The sequence below is a fragment of the Lontra canadensis genome, unplaced genomic scaffold (assembly GCF_010015895.1).
Source record: "Lontra canadensis isolate GAN:19392208 unplaced genomic scaffold, GSC_riverotter_1.0 scaffold19, whole genome shotgun sequence".
Taxonomy (NCBI): Eukaryota; Metazoa; Chordata; class Mammalia; order Carnivora; family Mustelidae; genus Lontra; species Lontra canadensis.
The window spans coordinates 11,917,998-11,940,943 of NW_022631013.1; the positions used below are offsets into that span (position 1 = coordinate 11,917,998).

Genomic DNA, 22,946 nt, shown 5'->3' on the forward strand with positions numbered 1-22,946 from the left:
AGTGGGGTGAGTGCCGGACTCCAACCCTGATTCGCACCAGAGGGTATGGCAAGTGAAGAAGACAGAGATGCCCTTGGAGCCCTGTGTCACTGGGGAGCAGAAGGTGGGGCACTCGGAGACAGGTGTTTGGGAGGGTCAGGGAGAAGTGGGGAGAGCCCTGGCCCCTGGTGATGCGGGCTGGAACTGTCTCCCTCGTGCCGCGACAGTAAGCACTATGGTCCTCGCAGCGCCTGCGGCTTCCCTATGCACCCCCATTCCGCGTCCAGAGAGGGGCCGTTCGGGGCTGAGATCCGGGAGGTTCCCGACTCCCAGTCCACACCTGGAGAGCTCTGGACAGTCGAGGCAGTGCCCTCGCGAGGCGAGTTCTCCCGAGCCGGACTGGGAGGCGCGCAGAGCGCAGGAGGCGTAGCGCCTCCTCCGGAAAGCCGGCGGGATGCCCCCCGGCGCCTCCGCCTGCGGCTACTACTGCCTTATAAGGCGGGGGCCGGGCCGCTCCGGGGGAGGGGCTGCGACCGCCGGGCCTCCTCCTCTGCTGTCCAGCTGCGCGGGGCCGGCAAGAGAGCTCAGCGCAGCGCAGCGGCGGCAGGAGCCCGGGAGCGCGCCGAGCGGACCATGGGCAAGTCAGGTGAGCCCGAGGCTGGCCGGGCGGGTGCGGGGAGGGCTCGCGAGTCTGGGCGCCGGGGCCGCCCTCCCCCCGCCTTCAACTGCCCGGCGGCGGGCAGGTGCCCCCGGGAGCGGAGCGGCCGCTGCCACGCAGGGTCAGAACGCCGGCTGCGCTGCGGGATTCGGGGTGCGGGATGGGGAGGCGTGCGGGACCAAGCGCCGGGAGGCTCCGCGCCGGCAGTTTCCGGGGCAGCCAGGAAGCCGGGGTGGCCGTCGGGCCACCAGGAGAGAGCGAGGGAAGGAGAGACCGAGGGAGGGTCCCCCTGTCTGCGAGCCAGAGATTGCGTCAGGGAGGGTTTCCAGGCGCTGATGGGATTAGCTCTCGGCGTCCAGCCAAGGCGTGGCTTTTGCTTTGTTTCTGGAGCAGAGTTAGACTTGGAAAAAGCCTTCGAACTCTGACAGCATCTCTTGTTGCAACACAGCTCGCCCCAGCCAGCTCTCTTACGGACAGCTCTGAGCATCCTTTCCTTCTGTCGTCGTCCCTCCTTCCCCGAGCGCCCCTTCTGTGCCAAGCTATGTGCCAGGCTCAGTCTGGCTCCACCCGGGTACAGACTCGCACTTCCTCTTTATGTCTGACCTGTCGCTGCCCATCCTCACCTCTGTGGCTGTCCGGGTGAACTTTCTAAAATGCAGATCTGTCTTGTCACTTTCTAACAGCTTCTATCCCATTGTCTTTGGGAGAAAGAGTACCACTCTTCGCTGGCCCTGGGGCCCTGTGGGAGTTTATCGGTACCCTTACCTCCCCCTCTGCACACTGCTATTAGGAGACTGGCCCGCTGGTCCCTTCCCCTGGGTTACCTCTCCCAGCGCTCACCACCAGCTTTCTGTCTTTCCCACTTCGCTGAGGTTGCAAATCCTCCCCATACTTCTAGGCTCAACTCAGGCCTGGGACAGTCCCACTCTGTATCTTTCTTGTTGCAGCCCTCCCAGCAGTCAGCTTGGGTCACTGCCTCAGCTATGGACCTGTTTCCCACAGACTCCTCACTGCTGGGGTCCCGGGGGCCGAGTCTAGCCCAGCATAGTTTCTGCCTCACAGGAGGTTCTCAGTGAACAGCTGTTCAACAGGGTTCAGAAGTCCTGCTTCATGGAAGTTGGGGCTGTGAACCTCAGGTGGGTGAGGCCGGGTCCCTCCTTGAATCTCTTCTCAAGATCCAGACTCATGAGGTGCTGGTGTTGGGGGTAAGTGGCTTTCCCTGGCCTTCATCCTGACCTGCTGTGACAGGTCTGGCTTTCAGCCCTGGTTCTGCTGATCACTTGCTATGTGATCTTGAACAAGGCTTTTTACTTTTCTGTGCCTCAGAGGGTGGCCCATATGCTCTCCAGTATGGAAAGGTGGCATGAGTTGTCTTGTAGTTCAAGAACAGTGTGATAGGCGGCGATAGGGCAAGAGGATGGCAGATGTGAAAAGGCATTTTGAGAAATCAACTTTTTTTCTGTACCCTCGGAGAAAATCCACAAATTCTCTAAAGCCACATTTGTATCAGTTGTTTCTGCCTTCTTCCCTAAAAAACAGTTTTCCAGAACTTCTAATATTCAGCTATATGCCCATTTTCCTATCTGTTCATCCATCCATCCCTCCCTTCCTCTTTCCTTCCCTCCGTCCCTCCCTCCCCTCTTCCTTCCTTTTCTCTTTCCCTCTGTTCCACCACCTATTAGCTGTGTGCCAAGCTGCAGACCCACTGCTGTCAAGGCATGGCCTCTGTCCTCAGCAGAATTCATTTGGATCATGGATATGCTCCGGAAAGAGGTGGGAAGTGATTCAAGCCACAGGCGGGTGCAGATGAAGAGTGGCAGGAGATCAGGGGAGAGAGAGATCTCCGCAGAGGGGACCATCGAACCTCCTGGGGGATCTTGGGGATTTGGACTTTACCCATGGGACCTCAGGTGCCACTGAAAGGCATTGATCTGAAAGCCTGAGTTGTGCCAGGGTGGAGGGTGGCTAAGACAGGGAGACTTCTGTGGCTGCTCAGGAGAGGCATGTAAGGACTGCAGAGGACGAGATGATGATAGCCAGAAGCAGACTTGGTGACTGGCTTATTGTGAACATGAGGGAAGGGCCAGCAGTGTGCGTCTGGGTGCAGGCTGTTGGTGACACTTGGAGGACCAGAGATGCACAGTTAGGTGGCTCTCAGAGGTAGAAGGCAATGACAGAGGCCAGGAAGAGCTGGTTCAGGCAGACGTCACCCCATCCCCACCCACACCATACATACCCCGGGACCTTCCAGAATGCCAGTCCAGGCCTATCTCCCTCATAGCCACATGCATTTTATTTGGCTCTCCCAGAGACTATGAGCCCCCAGGACAGTATCTGGCTCTCCTAAGGGTCCCCAAGAGAAAGGGACTTTTCTAGGTCACCAAGGCCCCACAGCCCTTCAACACGGGCCCAGCCTTGTGGTTCCAGGCCACCAGCCTGAGGTCCTTGCCTGCAGGGCCCCTAGCACTCACAGATATTTATCTACACAGGGGCTTTATGTGGTTCCAGAAAGACCAGGGAAAGAGCCAGCCCCTGCCTCTGCTGGGCCTCAATTTCCTCATTACTGCATAGGGGCCAATCTCTTTTTAATTTGTAACCTCAGACGTACGTTAGAGCTGTCTGGGGTTGTGGGCATTGCTGGAAAAGTATCATACAACTGACACAGCTTGAATTCCAGAAGACACTCGGGCTAGTGCTTCGAGATTCCCAGGACCTGCTCCTAGCCTGGTCTCCCTGTTGGGCTTCAGTTTGCAGCAAGTGTGATGGGGGCAGAGAAGAAAGGCAGTGGCTTCCGGCTCTGTAGAAGCCTTTGGTCCCTAATTTACCAATTATTAAGCTCCTAGTGCATACCAGACTTGGAGCTAGGTATTTTATTTTACTTTTTTTTTTTTTTAAGATTTTATTTATTTATTTGACAGAGAGAGAGAGACAGCCAGAGAAGGAAAAGAAGGGGATGGAGTGGGAATGGGAGAAGCAGGCTTCCCACAGACCAGGGAGCCTGATGCGGGGCTCGATCCCAGGAGCCCCGGATCATGACCTAAGCCAAAGGCAGATGCTTAAGACTAAGCCACCCAGGTGCCCGGAGCTGGGTATTTTATACACGTTACTAACATTTGTTAACAGCCTACAGGGCAGGTATTACCAATTTTGTAGGTTTATAGAGGTTGAGTACCTTGCCCAAGTTCACACCTTGACCCATAAATGGACCAACCAGGATCTGAACCGGGTTTCTGCCTTCCCAGCTGTGTGCTTTCCCCTCTACCACATGGACCACTTGCCACCTGCTCCCCACCTGCTTTTCACCCTGGATTGCAGCCCCGTAGAGACCTCTACACAGCCTGCAGTTACCTCTGAGAATCTTAGTGCCCCTCCGCCCACAGCACGCAGCACCAGAGGACAGCAGAGCAGAAGGCCTTTTAGGGACCGGCTAGCCTGGGAATTTCCTACTGAGTGGGGGCTGTCACACCTCTGCTAGGGAGGGCTGTGTGGGCCGGGTCATTCCAGCAGTTCCATTTTCATGTTGATTTTATTGAAAAAAAGGGGGAGTGGTTCAAAGAAAGGGTTTCCTGCTTTGAAGATACTTTGAAAACCACAGATGTCATCCTTCCTTCACACAGATGGGGAACCAGCCTGAGCAGAGGCCCAGGGACTCGCCAGTCTGTGTGGCAGGCCTGAGGGGCCGCAGGAACACACAGCCACTCTGCAGGCCAGAGGGAGCGCTCCCTGGCTCCTTCAGTCCTTCAGGGACGAATGTCTGCCTGCAAAGGGGCAGCCTGGGGCCAGTGCTCCAGGACATCTGTGTTCCCAGGTGGCACTTGGGCAACTCTTCATTGTCCATCGTTTTTGCCCTTAGGTAGAGGAAGACATCTGTGAAGTGGTAGTGTGCGTGATTTGAGGGAGGGAAGAAGGGGAAAGGAGGGACAACTTAGATCGGGCTGTAATGTAGACTCATTTTGTGACCTTGGGCAATTCACATGTGCAACTGAAAACCACAGTTTCCTCCACGTAAAGAGAAGGCTCCCATCCTAGTGCCTTCTCGGAGCTCGTGTGTGGAGGCTCCATTCTTTTGTTCATGGACTCATTCACCCAAATGTCTGAGACCAATTTAAATACCAGCAGCCCTGCTCGTTTAAAATCTAGGTTTTGTTTTGTTTTAAGATTTTATTTATTTGAGGGAGGGAGAGAGAGAGAGCTCGTGCACAAGCCTGGGGGTGGGGCAGAGGGAAGGGAGAAGCAGGCTCCTGCTGAGCAGGGATTCCCAACATGGAGCTCCATCAGGGGACCCTGGGATCAGGACCTGAGGCACCCAGGAGCCCCTAAAATCTAGGTTTTGACAGGGCAGTATCTCCCAAGGCCAAGGGATGAAGTGTCTCTGCCCAATAATGATGCTAGTTGACATTTAGGAACTGTTCACTGTGTTCCAGAACTGTTCTGAAGCATTTTCATATTAATTCATTTAATTCTCACCACAACTGTGTGAGGTAGAAACTGTTCTGCCCATTTTATATATGGGAGAAATGAGACACAGAGTGATTAAGCAACTTGTCCAAGGTCACACAGCTAGTAAAAGGCAGAGCTGGTCTTGAATTTCCTGGAATCCAGGCAGAAAGAGCAGGAACTACCTGCGACCCATCTAGAACTCACTTTTTTTTTTTTTAATCAACTTATAATTTTTCTTCCTGATAAACTAGCAAAGCCAGCTTTGCCCCAAAGGTGGAACCAGGTTGCTTTCCAACCTCTTGCCAAGGGGACCGAAGGGGCCTGTCCACAATTTCTGCCCTGACCCCTGATGGACCTCTTTGCGGAGGATTTTGGAGAGGGCAGGGAAATGAGTCAGACTGGGCCCAGGAAGGCCTCAGAAGAGGACCAATGGTGAGGGAGGAGTCTGTCCCAGCCAATAGCCCCAAGGAGGAGGGGCACAGCCTGAGTTTTTATCTGGCAGTTAGAAGCCTGGGCCCCAAGGACCTCCAAGAGCCCCCACCCCAGCACAGCACTCCCTCCCCTGGTCGAGACATCCCAGCCCTGACTCCGTAGTCCCTCAGCCACGGCGAACCTTGCCCAAGCAGCTCCTTGCACCTTCCAGCGGCTCTGACCTTAAGCCCTACACCCATCCCTGGAAGCTCCTCCTTTTCATCTGGGGCCCCTCAGACAGGTCTGTCCATAAAGGGCTTGGCATAGAGGAGGCTTCTGAGGAAGTTCTTTTCTGCTCTTCCTGCCCCTCCTCAGAGATTGGCAGGCCCAACCCTACTGGTCCTGATCCTCCTCCCGGATCTGGTGACCCCACTGTCTCTTCAGTGTGTTTCCTCTGTCTCCTGGGCCTCAGGGGTGGTATAGAGTTAAGGACAGTGTTTCCCTCTTCGTGGGTCTACTACCCCTGGACCATTTGTGGGAACTTGGGTAGGTAACTTCCCTTCTGGAGCCTCAGTTTCCTTATCAAATAAAAGGTACAGTAGTGGGGGCTCCCACAAAAGGTGGCAATAAGCAAATAAAATCATGCACAGGCCTGGCACCTGGAAATGGTTGGTCAGCAAAAGAAAGGACCTCTTCCATTCTGGCCTAGCACCCTGAGCCTGTAGGAGTTCTCTGAGCCTTGGTTTTACCCTCCTACAACATAAGGACATTATTCCTACCCTCCCCGCTTGGGGTGGGGGGTGGCTGTAAGGGCTCTCCCTGTCTAATGTGGGGATGGGTGGGTTTTCTTTGACTTTTTAATATTTACATTTATCTATGTTCTAGGGGTTTTGTACAGAATAAGGTGTGCCTTTCGCTGGGTGTGTTCACAAGTGATATCTTGCCTCCGGAGGCTAAGGCCCTGCTCTAAGGAGTCTCCTGGGCAGGGACTGGCCTCTGAAGTATGGTTGGGGATAGGGAGAGAAGGCTCCCCTACCAAAAAGTCTTCCTGACCCCTTTCTAGAAAACCTGACCCAGGACACTGGCCTTGCTGGCGACAGTGATCAGCGTTGGCTTCTGGGCACCAAGCTTAGATTGGGCTCAGGAACTTTCACTTTTGTTTCTTTTTACTTCTCACATTCTGGGAGTAGGGTGACCTAGTTTTTAGCAGCTTTGTGTGTCCCTCTCTGCCAAAAAGACTGCAGGACCTACAGCATTGCTGGGTCCAGTGCGACCTGAGCCCGGCACTCAGAGCTGGCTTTAACCTGGCTTCACCTCAGCTAACCCACCCACTCCCCATATTTCCCCCTCCTCCCCATAGCCCTGGGTCCACCAGCTCCCTCATCCTGCCTGGCTCTTTCTGTGTCCACTTTGCCTCCTTACTGCCTCCTCCGGGGAGGGTTCCCTGGTACATCAGTGGTCCCCATAGCCCACACTACTCAGTCCCATGCACATCCTGTGGTGTCCCACTGTGGCCTGCGGGGGACATGGGAGCTGGCAGGGACATTAGTGTGGGCCTCACCAAGCCCGTCCCTCAGATGGGGACCCTCTGCCCCTTGACCATGGGCACCCACACCTGCCCCTGCACAGACACATACCCTTGTGATCACTGCATCTCCTTAGAGAAGCTCCGAACTCGCTGCAAGTGTGAAGTCAGCCATTACTTGTCTCCTCTCACCCCACCCTGATGGGACCTTATGGGATCTCAGGATTGGAGGGACTTGAGGGTCATCCAGTTGGCCTCCAGTGCCTGAACCGTTTTGAGACGAGTCACTTGTTTGTACTCCCCCAATGCTGGAGAGCTCATTACCTTGTAAGGTCACTCTTTCAGTTTTTGTGGAAAGCTTTGATTGAAAGATCTTTCTTGGGCTGAGCTAAAATCTGTCATCCTGCCTTTTTACCCGTTGGTCCTGATATTGCCCTCTGGAGCCCCAGAGGTCTCCACTGTGTCTTCCAAAGGCTGGTCTCCAGGATGAACAGACCCAGTTCTTGCCACCTTCCTTATAAGACCCTTGTTTCCAACCCCTTCTCCATCTGGCCACCACTTGTGGACATACTTTCGATAGTTGCTGCCTCTCAGACAAAGCCAGGGCCAGGCTGGGTGAGGAAATCCAGCTGAACACCGGCTCCTGCAGGACTGGCAATGCCTTGCCCAGGGGCTGGTGGCACTCTGGCCTCCAGGCCGCCCTACCAACTCCTTTGCATCTCTTCAACTAGAACCCCTCTGGCTCCCACCAGTCGCTATGGCTTCCATCTGACATATTCTCTAAGAACCTCTGTGACTCCATTATCACAAATACCACATTAACATACTGAACCCCAATTTTTGTTTTTATTGCTGTGGTAGAAAACACGGAACACAAAATTCACCGTCCTCACCATTTCAGAGCCTACGGTTCAGTAGCATTACCTACATTCACATGTACGTAATGTTGTTGTACAACAGATCTCCAGAACTTTTCCATCCCGAAAATCTGAAACTCCACCCAGTAAACAGTACCTTCCCTTGTCCTCCTCCCTCCCATAAACCTGACATCTTTACCTTTCATACCAACCAGGGTTTTTCCCCTCTCTTGACCACAAAGACCTGAAGAGTTCAGGTCACAGCTCCTCCTCTGTCTCGGTGGCACGATGGTAGCAAGCAGCTACCATCACCCCTTCCTTCGTGGTGTCCCCCATGTCTGCCTGTCAGCTACAACCTCCCAAATCCTGCCGTTCAGCCCACCTGCCCCTGCCCACATTGCTGTGACCAGACCTCACTGAACTGCCCCGCTGGGCCCCACAGGCCTAACTCATCAGGTGATTAGAACCCCCTTGGGCCTGCTCAACTGCCACCCACCGTGGGCGTGACCCACAGTCACCTTGCCTGTCCTGGCCCACATGTAGCCCAGAGCTTCCTGAGGGCAGGCCCCGGCCTGGGTCTTCCTTCTCCCGCATCGCCTCAGAGACCCAGTGGGATTTGATTCAAAGCCCCGGGAGACCTGGGGAATCTGGCTGAGGCAGGGGAAGAAGACTCCCTGTTGGGTCATCTCGGTCTCTGGGGTGAGAAGATCAGAGGAGAGGAGAGGAGGCTGGCAAATGACCTTGGGCGGGGGGAGGAGTAGCTCTTCTTCACCCTCCACATGCACCCTTACCTCCCACGGCCAAGCCTCAGGGACAGGCCCCTGCCAGGAGAGACAAACTCTGTGTAACGACCCTGTGGCTCTTACTCATAACCCACACGACTGGCTCCCAGATTCCCACTGCTGGTGCTCAGTGCCTTCCAACCAGCCTCACTAGCTTCTGTCTGAGCCACTTTGGGGCCTCCAATCAGGGGCCACCTTCCTGATCCCCAAGCCCATGGTAGGTTACTTTTCTCCAAGTTCCTCTTGGCTTCCTCACCTGCACCTTGGCTATCACTCTACCGGTGCCTGTTTACAAGGCTGCCTCCCTCTGTGTGTGAGCTCCCTGAGGGCTGGACAATGTGGATGTGTCTCTGGAGCTCTCGTACAATCCAGGAGGCCGGTGTGGAGGAGGCACTCAGAGACCAGATGAACCGATGGGTGGGTGATGGGTGGCTGGCTGTGGCTGGACAGATGATGAACCACGAGATGGACGGAGGAGTGGTGGGGAGACAGATGGAGGGTGGGGGATGGAGGGGGTTCCATTCCAGAACCAAACTGGGGTGACTTCTGTCCGCTGTTGACCTTGCCTCCACCCACTTATTCTCTCTCTAACTGCAGCCTCCTTGAGCTTGTCCTTTCTGAGGTCATGACCCAGTTGCATCCCTGGGCCCAGCTGATCTCCCACCCCCCCACCACATTCTTTTCCACCCTGTCCCCTCAATCCACTTCCCCAGTGCTGTCCTCCCTAGGCCCTTCTTTATCTGTTCCAGTCTTTTTGGTTTCCACAGCACAGTACGGGTACCCTCGCCACAGCCAGGCCTGTTCTCCCTGGGCTGCCACCTCCAGCCCTTCCCAGCCCCCACCATACCCCCTAGGTCCGGTCTGAGCTCTTCAGTCTCCATACATTTTGTCCCAGCGGTTCCATTGCTCCCTATCCCGCCCCGCAGCGCCCCCGCCTTCTGTGCACCTGCGGCCCAGCCTCCACTCAGCGGCCAGCGCGGTCTCCCAGAAACACAGGTGTCCTCCTCTCAGCCCCTTGTGCCCATTCAGCCCCTTCCCGCTGCCCTGGATAAAGCCCCAGTTCTCTCACGTGCGGTCCACAGGCCCTACCTGACCCAGGAGGTGCCACTGTGCAGAGATGGGGAGGCCGGCTCAGGGGTGTGGAGCACGGTGTCCCTATCGCCCGGCTGGCCGGGGTGCCGAAGGGGAGCACAGTCTCGCCCTGCGGCCTGGGCCTCGGGCTGGGCGGCATTCTGAAGCTGCCATCGCACTTTTTTGGTGGGTCCCTTCTCTGCACTGAGACCTTCTCCATTTGAAATCATTGCAGCTTCCAAGCAGTTTAATAATGAGGTCCTGAAGGCCCACAACGAGTACCGGCGGCAGCACGGCGTCCCCCCACTGAAGCTCTGCAAGAAGCTTAACCAGGAGGCTCAGCAGTGAGTCCCCAGAGCTCGGGGGTGACGTGGGCCCTTCAGGGCGCTATCACGGGGGGGGGTAGGGGGGGGGGGGGAGGCAGGGGGCAGCCCGGAGGACGCGGGTTTGAGGGGCAGGTACAGCCAGGCTTGAATAAATAACCCTTGCACCACTGACCTCGGCAAGTCCTTTTCCTCTGAGCCTCAGTTTGCTCCTCTGTAAAATGGGGCTGTTGTGGGGCTCAGAAGAGCAGCTGGCGTGATGCTCCCAATCTCCACGGCCAGCCTGGGGCGGGAAAGGAGGCTGGGCCGCAGCAGCTTAGGGCTCACATCCCGGGGCTTCCCTGAGGCGGCCCGCTCTGAGGGGCCCGTGGACTCTGGCAGGTATTCGGAGGCCCTGGCCAGCACGAGGATCCTCAAGCACAGCCCGGAGTCCAGTCGTGGCCAGTGTGGAGAGAACCTGGCATGGGCCTCCTACGATCAGACAGGTAGGTCGCTTTCTCGGCTGCCCTCCCCCTCCTCCCCTCTGGCTGAGCTGGGCCCAGGACATCCAGTGTTCAGGCCCCAGCACCCCCCTCCATGTAGCCTTGGAGCCACAGGCCCAGAGAGGGAAAGGGGCCCCAGAGCTCTCTGTGTGCACTCCCTGGGGCTGCTTGCAGCTCTCCGAAGTCTCAGATGGCCAAGGGGCTGGGCCTGTGCCGGGTGCCAGGGACACAGAGATGAGTCAGACTGCCCGGCCCTCCCTCTCAGAAGAGCTCCCAGCTGGGGCGTGGGGGCGGGGGCGAAAGTCTTTTCTCTACCCTTTCTGTGCAGTTTCAGCCTGACCCTGTAGGCTCCCAAGTATCCCCAGCTGCAGTTTTGCTTTCTTCCCATTTTGCTTTCATTTTTAAAATGTTGGTGTATTCATTTTTATCATCAGAAAAATGCAATTGAGCTCTTCCATGTTAGGAAAAAAAAATGAGAAAGACAATCCCTCCATCTGAGGTCACAGCCTGGAATGGTGATCCCGCCACACTGACCAAACATTCTTGAGCTTCCCGGCTCTGACGGGGCTGTCGTGGCTTTTTAGGAAAAAAGCCGGAGAGAGACACTTTGCCCTCTGAAGTCTTCTCCAGACCCCAGTGGGAGGATGGCTGCTCCCTCCTTCCTGGGCCTAACATTCCTGGGAGTTCCCCTGGGGAGGCCTGCTGTCCTCCTCTCAGTTTCCCTTCCCTGAACTGCAGGCCTGGAGAGGGGAAGAGGTGCGCCCACGCTGGAGCCTGCAGCCTCCTTTCCAGGCCGGGGCCATGGGCCCTAATGGGGAGAAGGCTCCCTGAAGGGTCAGGAACCGGCAGGCAATGGAGGTGATTGGTCCCAGCCTTGCGTTGGTCCCCTATGGAGCCCTGAGCAAGTCGCTACCCTCTGTGGCCCCAGTTTCCCCATCCCTCTCCACAGACGGTCTTTAGCCCCACCCTGGGGACACATTGGGATCTTTTGCAGCACTTTTAGAAAAGACCCATGCCTGGGTCTCTCTCTCCTCTAGAGACACTGACACAGTCTGTGGCAGGCCCCAGGCATCAGCCTGGTTTCAGAGCTCCCCGGGTGAGACCCGCGTGTGGAGGCCTGGCTGCTCAAAGTGTGGTCCTTGGGGAAGCAGTGGCATCTGGGAGCTTGTTATAAATGCAAACTCAGAGGCTGCAGCTTTGACCTAGGCAGTCAGAATCCGAATGTTAACAAGTGCCCCAGGTGATCCATGTACATGTGAAAGTTAAGGGTAAGACTTACTGCTGTGGAATGGAGGCTCCCACAGTGGCCTGGACATCAACAGCTCCCAGGGAAATGCTGTGGGTGTTCTCCTGCCTGGAGTGGAGACCCTGACCCACCAGCCCAAGTGCCTTTCCTCCTGTGGTTATTTCAGGAGACACACTTAGGTTGGGGTGAGGGCAGAGTGTCCCGAAAACTCAGAGAATCATTAGAAGCCCTTGGAGTACGTTGCATACAACCCTTGTACAGAGGCCCAGAGAGGGGAAGGCATTGCACGGGATTACACAGTAAGTTAGTGGTAGGGCCGATCCCCCAAAGCCAGGCCAAGGGTCTTCCTAAGCAAGGCCCTCTCTGCAGAGGGGGATGGGCAGGAGTCCCTGTTTCAGCTCACTGGTGCTTTATCAGACGTCTCTGGGGTATGTGGTTTGGGGTTAGTGGGAGAAGGTGGAAGGAGTAGCGAGTGGGTTAATTTTGCTGCCGAGTTTGAAACAGTGTCTTTTCCATACAGGAAAGGAGGTGGCTGATCGATGGTACAGTGAAATCAAGAACTACAACTTCCAGCAGCCTGGCTTCACCTCTGGGACTGGTGAGTGAGGGGGTCACCCCTGTGGCCTGGGCCTGGGCAGGGTTGCAGTTTGGGCATCTGACTTTGGAAAGGCACTAACCCTCTGAAAATCGATCGTGTCTCTCCTCTTTTACCTCTTCTGTATTTCTCTGGTTCGACTTCACCCAAAAGGCAGTAGTGTCCCCTTCACTTCCTCCAACACTCACGCACCCCGCTCTGAGTACACCCAATCCAGGAATTCCTGTCCCACCAGCTCCAAGTTCTCCACATGACTAGAGTGTGCCGTAAGGAGGCTGTCGATTTTTAAAATTCCCAAGTGCCTCCTCCCAGAAGTGGTGGTATAACCGGTCATCCTCCTGCCAGTTTTGGTCCCCTCCAATCCAGCCTGCTCCAGCATCCAGAATATTCTTTCTAAAGCCCTCTCATCAGGAAAAGGGCCACACGGTTCACTCTCTCCTTCTAGTCTTAACTCCCTCCCCCTCATACCCTGCATCCTTCCAAGGTGCTCCCCACACCTCCAGCCTCCCAGGCGTCTCCCCTGCCCCCCAACTCTCATCCCTTCACCTGTTCTCTCCAGTTTGCATTCAGATGAGCTTGGAGCGCAGACAGCCTAGATCTGCTCTCAGCTCCAGCACTAGTCGTGTGAACTTGGGTTGCCTCTCTGTCCTTCCCTGTCCCAGAGGGCGAGGGGCAAGGCGGTAGCCTCTAGGGGACATTCTGAGAGCCGGTGTGTAGATGCAGGGCAGTGCCACAGGCCATAGCGGCCGTGGGACCATCCCGCTTTCTTGTGAGGCCTCCAGGGTGAGCAGGAAACATTTAGCTGACTGAAGCCCTAGGCAGCCGCTCTGTGTTCTGGACCCCCACCTGCCCCTCAGCTGACTCCCCTCACCTGGCACCTGTCTTTCCTCAGAACTGACTCAGATCTACTTGCGGCCCAGGAGGGGTTGGACGGGACTGAGAGTTTCTCTGACCAGAAGGAGCCAGGGAAACTGAAAAGGGGATTACCTGCCCATCCCTACCCTACCCTACCCCATCCCACCCATGGGTGGAGCTCCTGTGGCCTCTCACCCTCTGGAAGATTCTTCCGCAGCAGGAAATGACATGCTCTCAGAGCCAGTCACTGTTTCCTGTGGTTTGTTGCTCACCCCTTTGGGGCAGAGGTTCTTGCAACAGTGTGGGCAGGACTGTGGGGCAGAGGTGCAGATCTACTGAGGCATTTCTCCTCTCAGCTGTCCAGCCAGGGGTGAGGAAGCTGCTCTCAGTGATGGTTCTGTGGCAGTTAAATTTGAGAAGTGAGGGAGGGAACAGGAACAACCTTCTCCCAGTGATCAAAGTCCTTTGAAGACCCAGAACCTATCTTTTCATAAAGTTCAATGTCCAGAAGACATTGTATTTCGCACCCTCTGGATTTGCTTTTCCCAGGAGCAAGGCTCCTGAGCAACTGGACATGTGTCAGAGCAAGTTACTAGCGTTGCTCCTGTGTGCCTGCCACTTGACAATTACAAAGTGACTCCGCATTCCTGGCCACGTGAGCCTCACAGCACCAGTTGTAGGTGGGGCTTTATTCTATCCATTTTGCAGAGGAGGAAACTGAGGCCCAGAAAGAGGAAGAGACTTATTATAGATCTCCTATCCTCAATCCGATGTTTTTTCCATGGCTCCTGCTCCAAGGTGGGAGTCTCGAAAGTGTCAGAGCTGGGAATGGGGCTTGCCATGATCACTGACCACCTGTCCAACCTGTTGCCCCACATCTCCCACCCCTAAAGAGGAAAACTGCAGAACAACTAGCTCCTAGGCTGTCCCAGGTGCCAGTGGGCAATGCCTGGGGACAGACAGAGCCTGATCCTAAGACAGGAGCACAGCTTTGGGTGGTGGTAGAATGAGAGTTTGCAAGATCCTTAAAGATCCTCAGGCCCATTCCCCATGCCTCATTCCCTGACCTGAGTCCATGTTATAGGGAAAGAGACTTTGAAATACCCTGTAATCTATCCCCACCCACCCTGAGTCAGCGCATCTAGTGATGAGGGGCACAGTCCTGTGCTACAAGTTGAGTGGAGAAAAACTGTTTCTTGCAACTCCTTTGTTACCTTTTTTTTTTTTTAAGATTATTTATTTATTTGAGAGAGAGAGAATGAGAGAGAGAGAGAGAGAGCATGAGATGGGGGAGGATCAGAGGGAGAGGCAGACTCCCTAGCCCATGTAGGACTCGATCCTGGGTCTCCAGGATCATGACCTGAGCCGAAGGCAGTCACTTAACCAACTGAGCCACCCAGACGCCCCCTTTATTACATTATATTTTAATACGTAGATTGGTTTATTTATTCTGAATAAATAATACGTCTACATGACATGAAATCTGCAAACTGTATAAAGTAAAAAGTCGTCCTTCCATTCCTAGTCTCTAGCACTTTCCCTTCCATTTCTTGTTTATTATCCTAGAGTTGGTCCGATCTTATACCAGCATTAAGTAAATATATTCTCTTTTCCCCTTTTTTCTACCCTGGTCTATGATCTGTTTTGCATTTGCTTTCTTCACCCAGCAGATTGTAAGAGATTGTTCCATGTTAATACAAAAAGAGCTTTGTTGTTCTTTCTTACTGTTGCCAATTATCATTATTCTCTTGCGGAAACATACTGTGACTTATTTAATGTGTCTTTCAAATGTATATTCTAGGGCTTTTGGGTCGGTTGCAGGAAAGAGGATGTGATCCCTTTAGAAAAAAAAAAAAGAAAAGGTTTTGTGTCTGGTTTTGTGTCAGTTAGTGATTTAGTTAGAAACCACTGTGTGTCTGATGGTTGCTAAGGAAGTTGTGTCCTTTAACTCGTCTCTAAATACCCACACTTAATTATCTCTGGACAGAAACCTCCCTGGCCAGAGGGAAAATCACTTAGTCTCATCTGTTTGGAAAAGGCCTCCACGGGCCCACATGCTGCTTGTGTCTGTGATCATTTTCTTGGCAACCCGTGGATAAATGGCAGTTCTTCCTCGCCCGGGCAACAGAGGAAGCAGGTGGTCAGTAGCCAGAGTCCAGTTCTTTTGAGAGAAAAGGTTCACACGTGTCGAAGAGCTTGAGCCTTAATGAAAAGGCAGCCTGTGGGAACGGTGACACCTCACCAAGCTGCTGGATGGCCTGGAGCTGTGACTCAGAAAGTAGGAGGACCCAGGGGGAAGAGGCAAGAAGCGTTTCTCTTTTTTTTTTTTTTTTTTTTAAAGATTTTTATTTATTTATTTGACAGAGAGATCACAAGCAGGCAGAGAGGCAGGCAGAGAGAGAGGGGGGAAGCAGGCTCCCTGCTGAGCAGAGAGCCCGATGCGGGCCTCGATCCCAGGACCCTGAGATCATGACCTGAGCTGAAGGCAGAGGCTTTAACCCACTGAGCCACCCAGGCGCCCAAGAAGCGTTTCTCTTTGATTTTGAGGTGAAAATCAGAGTTTAGCGAGCACTGGTTAATACAAGTTTAAGGATAAGTGAAAAAGATGCGTCGGGACGCCTGGGTAGCTCAGTTGGTTAAGCGGCTGCCTTCGGCTCAGGTCATGATTCCAACGTCCTGGAATCGAGCCCCGCATCAGGCTCCCTGCTTAGCAGAGAGCCTGCTTCTCTCTTTCCCTCTGCCTGCTGCTCTGCTTACTTGCGCTCTCTATCTCTCTGTCAAATAAATAAATAAAATCTTAGGAAAAAAAAAAAAAAAGATGCGTAGTTGTGCCTGGGGTTTGTTTTCCTTGAGTTCTTGCTTTGATTTTATCACAGAAACTCTGCTGATTACTATTTATGGTTTGTTATTCTTGTAAACAATTTGGTAACCTCAGATCTTCTATGGACATAGACAATTAAGTAAAGTATTACCTACATTTAAGAAATCATAAAAATGGAGTTCATCTGTAGGACAAAATACACACAGTCTTTTTTTTTTAAGATTTTTTTTATTCGTGAGTGAGAGTGAGTGAGTGAGAGAGAGAGCACATGCAGGGGGAGCGGCAGAGGGAGAAGCAGACTCCCTGCTGAGCAGAGAGCCGGATGGGGTGTGGGGCTCCATCCCAGGATCCTGGGATCATGACCCAAGCTGAAAGCAGACACTTAACTGTCTGAGCCACCCAGGTTCCCCCTTTCTTTCTTTTTCTCTCTTTCTTTCTCTCTTTCTTCTTTATCTTCTGGTAAAACATATTTACCATAAAAATAACCATTTTGGGGTGTCTGGATGGCTCAGTGGGTAAAGCCTCTGCCTTTGGCCCAGGTCATGATCTCAGGGTTCTGGGATTGAGCCCCGCATCGGCCTCTCTGCTCAGCAGGGAGCCTGCTTCTCCCTCTCTCTCAGTCTGCCTCTCTGCCTACCTGTAATCTCTCTCTCTTTCTGTCAAATAATTAAAAATCTTAAAAAAAAAATAACCATTTTTAGGGGCAAATCTCACAGGGAGCCTGCTTCTCCCTCTGCCTCTCTCTCTGTCTCTCATGAATACATAAATAAAATCTTCAAAAATTAATCATTTTAAGAGCACAGTTCAGTGAGATTAAATACATTCACTTTGTTGTACAACCATTGCCCTATCCATCTCCAGAACTTTTCAGTCATCTCAAATTGAACCCATTAAATAATAACTCCCATTCCTCCCTCTCTCCCTCCCCACCCGTAAGCTCTGGTGACCACTCTTCTACTTTCTGTCACTGTGAGTTTGGTGATTCTCGGTATCATATAAGTGGAGTCATATAATATTTGTCTTTCAGTGTCTGGTTTATTTCACTTAGCATAAAGTCCTCAAGGTTCATCCTCAAGGTAGAATATATCAGAATTTCATTCCTTTTTAAGGCTGAATAATATTTTATTGTATGTGTGTATATAACATTTTGTTTATCCATTCATCCATTGGTGGACATTTGGGTTTTTTTCCCCTTTTGGCTACTGTGAGTGGTGCTGCTATAAACACGAGTGTACCAGTATCTGAGTCCCTGCTTTCAGTTCCTTGGGGTTTATTCCTGGAAGTGGAATTACTGGTTCAGATGGTAATTCTATATTTCATTTTTTAAGGAATCCCTGTACTGTCTGCCACAGTGGCTGCACCATTTCACATCCCCCCCAGCAGCGCACAAGGGTTCCAAGTGCTGCACATCCTCACCGACACTTGTTATTTTCTTCTTCTTTTTCTTTTTTAAAAGATTTTTCTTTTTTAAAAGATTTTATTTATTTATTTGCCAGGGAGAGAGAAAGAGTGAAAGAGTGAGAGAATACAAACGGGAAGCAGCAGGCAGAGGGCTCTCTCCCTGAGCAGGGAGCCCGATGCAGGACTCGATCCCAGGACCCCAAGATCATGACCCAAGCTGAAGGCAGATGCTCAACCGACTGAGCCACCCAGGCGCCCCTGTTATTTTCTTCTTTAAAAAAAAAAAAAAATCCACCCAAAGAGGTGTAAAATGGTTACCTCTTTCTTTCTTATCCTGTGGGATACTTTGCCATTCTGATTCAATTTTCCTCCTTCCCTCTGTCTCTTTCATTTATATCAGATATTGGGAGAGCATCTCCTTTGTGCCAAGCTCAGTGCTAAACACCGGGGATATTGTGACCAGTAAGTCAGGCATGGGGGTGCCTGGGGGGCTCAGTCGGTTAAGTGCCTGCCTTCAGCTCCGTTCCTGATCTCCTGGTCCTGATATCGAGCCCCGCAGTCAGGCTGTCTGCGCAGCGGGGTGTCTGCTTTTCTCTCTGTGCTGTCTCTCTTGCTCTCGCTTTCTCTCCTATAAATAAATAAAATCTTAAAAAAATAAAATAAAATAAGACAAGTATGGTCCCTACCCTCAAGGAGGAAACATAATCTCTTCAGTGTTGTTTGAGCAAATGAATGTCATTCTGTGCTATGGAAGTCAATATTGACCTGTCAAAGGATCTCTGAGTCCTTAACAGTGAAGGTGCAAAGGGTAAGCACCCTCTCTCTATTCCTTGGAGACAGAAGAATTTATGGTCACTGAGCAAAGAGTACATTACAGCAACTCTTTTACTCCCCAAGTGGAAGGGGAGTGGGAAGCTGAGCTATATGAAAAGTTGGAAGGAAGCAGTGAGTGAGGGGCAGGCAGCCTCAACAGCAGGACACTGAGGCTGAGAAGCTTAACAAACCACAGAAGTGTCTAGAAGGTCAGGCAGTAGCTTGAGAAGGAACCAGGCTGCTTGGCTTAGAGCAGAGGGAATTAAGGAGGCTCCAACTTGTGAAGATGTCAAAGAGTGCAAAATGCAGAAGGCCTGCACTTGCAGTGAGGGTAGAAGCCAAGTCCAAGATGGTTTTTCCATCTACCTTTTCATTCATCCCACGTATTCATGCAACAAAGCTTTATTTTACACTTTTCATGTGCCAGGCTGGGCCAGGGTACCGAGTATACTTTGCTGAATAAAACAGTTTCATTCTTGCCCCTGTGAGTCTGAGAGCCCTAGCGATAGAGCCAAGCAAATGAACAAGAAATCAAACACACGTAGCATTGCAAATGGAAGAATGCTATGAGGGGGAAGAACAGGGTATGATAGGATGATCTTGGGAGGGAGGTGTTGAGGAAATAAGTGATTGTGAAAGGCTTCTCTGCACAAGTGACATTCGGGCTGAGGCCTAAGAGATAAGATGTTGGTCATCAGGAGAGCGTTCCACACAGTGGCCAATGTGTGCAGGGGTTCCATGGTGGGGACTAACCTGATATGTTCAAGAAATGGAAAGGAGGCCCTTGGGCCAAAGCATCCCCTTTCATTCTAGGTGCAACTAGAAGAAGTTGAGGGATTTTTAAGTGGGGAAGTAAACAGATATGACTTATGTCTAAAAGTGATTACTCTGGCTCCTTTAGAGAAAGTGAATTGGAGGAGGCAAAGGTGGGTGCTGGGGAACCAGTCAAAGGCTATTAACAGTGGTCCACATGAGAAAGTTTGTGGTTGGAACCCAAGTTTGGGGAGTGGATAGACTTAAGATCTGTTTTGGAGTTAGAGTCTCCAGGATTGAATGATGGGTTGTAGAGGGGGTAATGAGGGAGAGGGAGGAATACGGATCAGTCCCTAGGGTTGTGTGCATGGAGGGAACATAAATGGAAAAGGAAGGTAGGAAGAGCAATGACTCTGGGGGTAACCAAAATCAGTAGTGAGGTTTGGACAGGTGACATTCGAGATGCCTGTGAGCCATCCAAGTGGAAATGTCAAATAAGTAGTTGTATCTGGAACACAGAGGAGAGATCTGGTCTAGGGAAATAAATTTGGGAGCCAGAGAATGATGGAATTGCCTAAAGAGTGCAGCAGGTAAAGAAAAGCAAGCCCAGGACTGAGCCTTGGGAAGGGCGGGCGGGCCCCTCCAGCATTTATCAGTGAAATGGAAGAGTCAGAAGAGGCAGAAGAGGAAGATGGGAATGCCCAAAGAGGGCAGCATCATGGAAACCAAAAGAGAGGGTACTTCAAAAAGGGGAGGAGTCGACTATTAAATGTTCTTGAGATGTCAAGTAAGAGAGGGACAAAAAGTGATCTTCAGGGAGAAACATGGAGATCATGCATGACCTTGAAGAATAGAGTCTGGGGGGCGCGGAGGGGTGGAGGCAGGTGCCAGTGGCGTGGCATCCTAACTGTTGGGCTCACTTGGCTTTGTTGTGATCTCCGGGACACCTGTGGGCATCTGGAAACAGTGAGGTGAGGAGGGTCTGTGTGGCTGATTGAGAGGACTCAGTGCCTCAGAAAGTCAGGCAGGGGAATGTTCTCCTGCCTCTGATTGGTGTGTGTGAAGCTCAAGCTTCCCAAGCCTGATGAGATGGTGCAGGGGTTCGAGAACCCCTGAAAACGTCCTTCTCCAGATTCTGCCCACTAACCTGTTTCCCTCTCCCCCTGCCTCTGCCCCTCCAGGACACTTCACAGCGATGGTGTGGAAGAATACGAAGAAGATGGGAGTGGGGAAGGCATCCGCAAGCGATGGGTCTTCCTTCGTGGTGGCCCGATACTTCCCTGCAGGGAATGTCGTCAACCAGGGCTTCTTTGAAGAAAATGTCCTGCCTCCAAGGAAGTAATTCATTAAATGGAATGGGAACGTGGCCGACTTAACATGGATACGAAGTGCCTAGAACAACAAAAACTCAGCTGCATGTCTGTCCCTGTGGGTGTATGTGCTTGTGTGGGGGATGCTTTTGAGTGTCTCTTGCACACACACTTGGATATACAGTTCTGTACGAACTTATTCTTATCAAAAGGAATGAGCCTATTGAAAGCCTTTACCCTGATGGTTACTTAGACCACAATTATTTGGACTTAAGGGGAAAACGAAAAATCAATTTTAAAACTTTTTTTTTTCCTAAGCAAACTTCTTTTGTACATTTCTTATAATATCCATCCCTGGTCTTTTTCTAATTCCAAATGTTTGTGATGCTTCAAGGTGAAGTTCATTTTATGTGATCTTCATGCATTGTAATCTACTTCTGGTAGATATTTAAGATTATTAAACCCTCATCTAAATGTAACATAAAACCTCTTTAAACACATAAATATAAAGCAACTTCCACTGGAAACATGGGACAGGCAGGAACTGCCTTTCACAGAATGATCGAGATTTCTCAGTTTTAAGACATGATGTCATCTGCATGCCTCCTGGAATTCTCTGATGGGAATGCCAAAGAACAAATGGAGAGAAAAGTTTCACTTCCTTGCATTTTCTCCCTTTAAATAGCAAAGTACCACTACTCACCACCACCCTTGTCCCCCTCCCACCTTTTCTCTTAAAATCCTCGGGCATCTCAGAGCTCCATATGTGCCTCTGGGTTCCTGGGGCCTCGGGTCAGGCCGGAAAGCCGCCCCTCCCCCACCTCAGCGCCATGGCCCAGGGCCTGTTCTGGGAGAGAAAGCCCCTCACACTGCCTGGGCTCCCAGCCAAGCGATCGAAGGATGAAGTCAGTGAGTGTGGGGGTGAGTGTGAGCTCACCAGGGCCCCCAGAGGAAGCCCTCCGGCCTCTGCCCTCCCCGGGCTCACGGGGCGGGAGCCACCGCCTGTTTCTGGCAGCTGCAGGGGCAGCTGTGCCGCTGCTCCCTCCAGGAATGCGGGACAGGCCCAAATGTTCCAGGGAGACATCCCATGGAGTGAGGCGGGGAAGGGAGCTTAGAGTTGCCAGTTTGGTTCTGTGTTTGGCCTCACACCATACAAAGTTCCCCTGCATAACGATTTCACGTGGTCTGTGTGGGAGGACCCGACCCAGATGCCACGCTGGGCGTCGCAGAAGCAGGACCTCTCCAAGCGGAGAGTCATCAGGCTGCTGCCTTAGAGACCCAGTCGGAGCAGGCCAGTCAAGGAACTCGCTTCCTGAAGGTATGGCTGCACTGTGAACGCAGCCTCGAGCTGTGCCCTTCCTTTCACCCAGGGATATTGACTAAGACAATCAAATCTCTTTTGTGTAATATCTTCCATGTCATTCATGCCTGATTCTTAATTGGTGACTAAGGTCATCATAACTCTTAGTTACTGCCCTAGGTAACTCAGGCTTCCCAGTCCCTCCAAATTCTCCCAGGAACTTGCACCCCGCTGGCCTCTATGCTTTCATCTGGGGGACCTACTCTCAAACGGCTGATTGGACCAAAGTGGACATGTGATCCAAGGGCAGCCAATCCCTGGGCTGGCCATGGGCCCGGCATTGGAACTAAGAAATAAGAAAGAATTTGCCAGCGGAACTAAAATGAGGATGCCATGAGTTTGAATTAGGGCCATGGCCAGCCAAAACTATATGCAAGCCAAGTGGCCAGTTGAAAATAAACGGAAGTGAGAAAGCCAGCGTTAGAGGTACAAATGAGGGAGTTCCTGAGCTTTCTAGCTGAGGCCAGTCTGTGTATCATTAAAACATACCCCTCATTTTCAGGGCTTCCCAGCAAAATGATATGTCAAGTGATGTTCCCCAGAAGGTTAGAATATTAGGGTCACCTCCCTTAGGGAGTCTTCTTAAGCCAAAAATGCTGAGCTGGGCAGGGAGTGGAGGGCGGGGAGTGGAATAAAGACTGGGCTGAGGCCACACCTGGGCAACAGGGACTGAATGACCAACCAGTCAGTGAACTTTCTGGTAACTCCCAAGGAGACCATGCACCCAGTACATATACATAGCCAGGTCATGGACCCTGGCATGCAGCCAAGTGCTGACATCTGTTGACTCACTTGGCTGGAGGAAGATAAAAGCTGACCAGAAGAGGTTTCTAGGCTGAAGAAAAGCCAGGCAACAAAGCTGGCTGAGCAGGTGTGCATTAATTTTACTTCCTCAATGGATTTCTTAAAGAAAGCAACTGCTACAGTTCATGAAGGGCAGAGGACAAACCAGACTGCCAGCTCTCCTTTGTGGCCAGAGAACAGAGGAAGGAGACAGGAACCCTGGCTCCAAGCTCCTGCCCTGTGCTCTCAGAGTTGTGTGCCCTTCCCCTCTCTGGGCTGCAGTCTGTCCAGCTGTTCAAAGTCTGGCACAGGGAGTTAAGTCTACTGGATCTTCTCAGGTCCATGGCACCCCCATACCCAACTTTCTCAACTGGAGAGACCTTCCTGCCCTTGTGTTTCTGGTGCTTGAAACAAATGCAAAGGGGCACAGTCATTCCTCCACCAAAATGCCCCAGGATGTGGGGGCAAAGGGGCAGGTACA

General features: G+C 52.2%; 1 protein-coding gene across 2 annotated transcripts; it reads left to right on the forward strand.

Annotated features, from left to right (window-relative positions):
* The first annotated feature begins 526 nt into the window (after positions 1-526).
* GLIPR2 (GLI pathogenesis related 2) lies at positions 527-20,973 on the forward strand. 2 transcript variants are annotated; one of them, XM_032860576.1, is made up of 5 exons: positions 527-625; positions 9,959-10,067; positions 10,428-10,531; positions 12,295-12,372; positions 20,194-20,973. In XM_032860576.1, the coding sequence occupies exons 1-5, from the start codon at positions 613-615 to the stop codon at positions 20,352-20,354; spliced, it is 465 nt and encodes a 154-aa protein (XP_032716467.1). In that variant the 5' UTR covers positions 527-612; the 3' UTR covers positions 20,355-20,973. The 2 variants fall into 2 exon arrangements, with proteins under 2 accessions (XP_032716467.1, XP_032716468.1); XM_032860577.1 differs by lacking the exon at positions 527-625 and adding an exon at positions 8,924-9,069.
* Positions 20,974-22,946: the final 1,973 nt, after the last annotated feature.

Bases quoted from the DNA above. Each gene is read 5' to 3' on its own strand.
- GLIPR2 (XM_032860576.1), top strand. The intron at 10,068-10,427 runs GTGAGTCCCCAG...GGACTCTGGCAG, and splicing joins CTTAACCAGGAGGCTCAGCA to GTATTCGGAGGCCCTGGCCA. The intron at 10,532-12,294 runs GTAGGTCGCTTT...TTTTCCATACAG, and splicing joins GGCCTCCTACGATCAGACAG to GAAAGGAGGTGGCTGATCGA.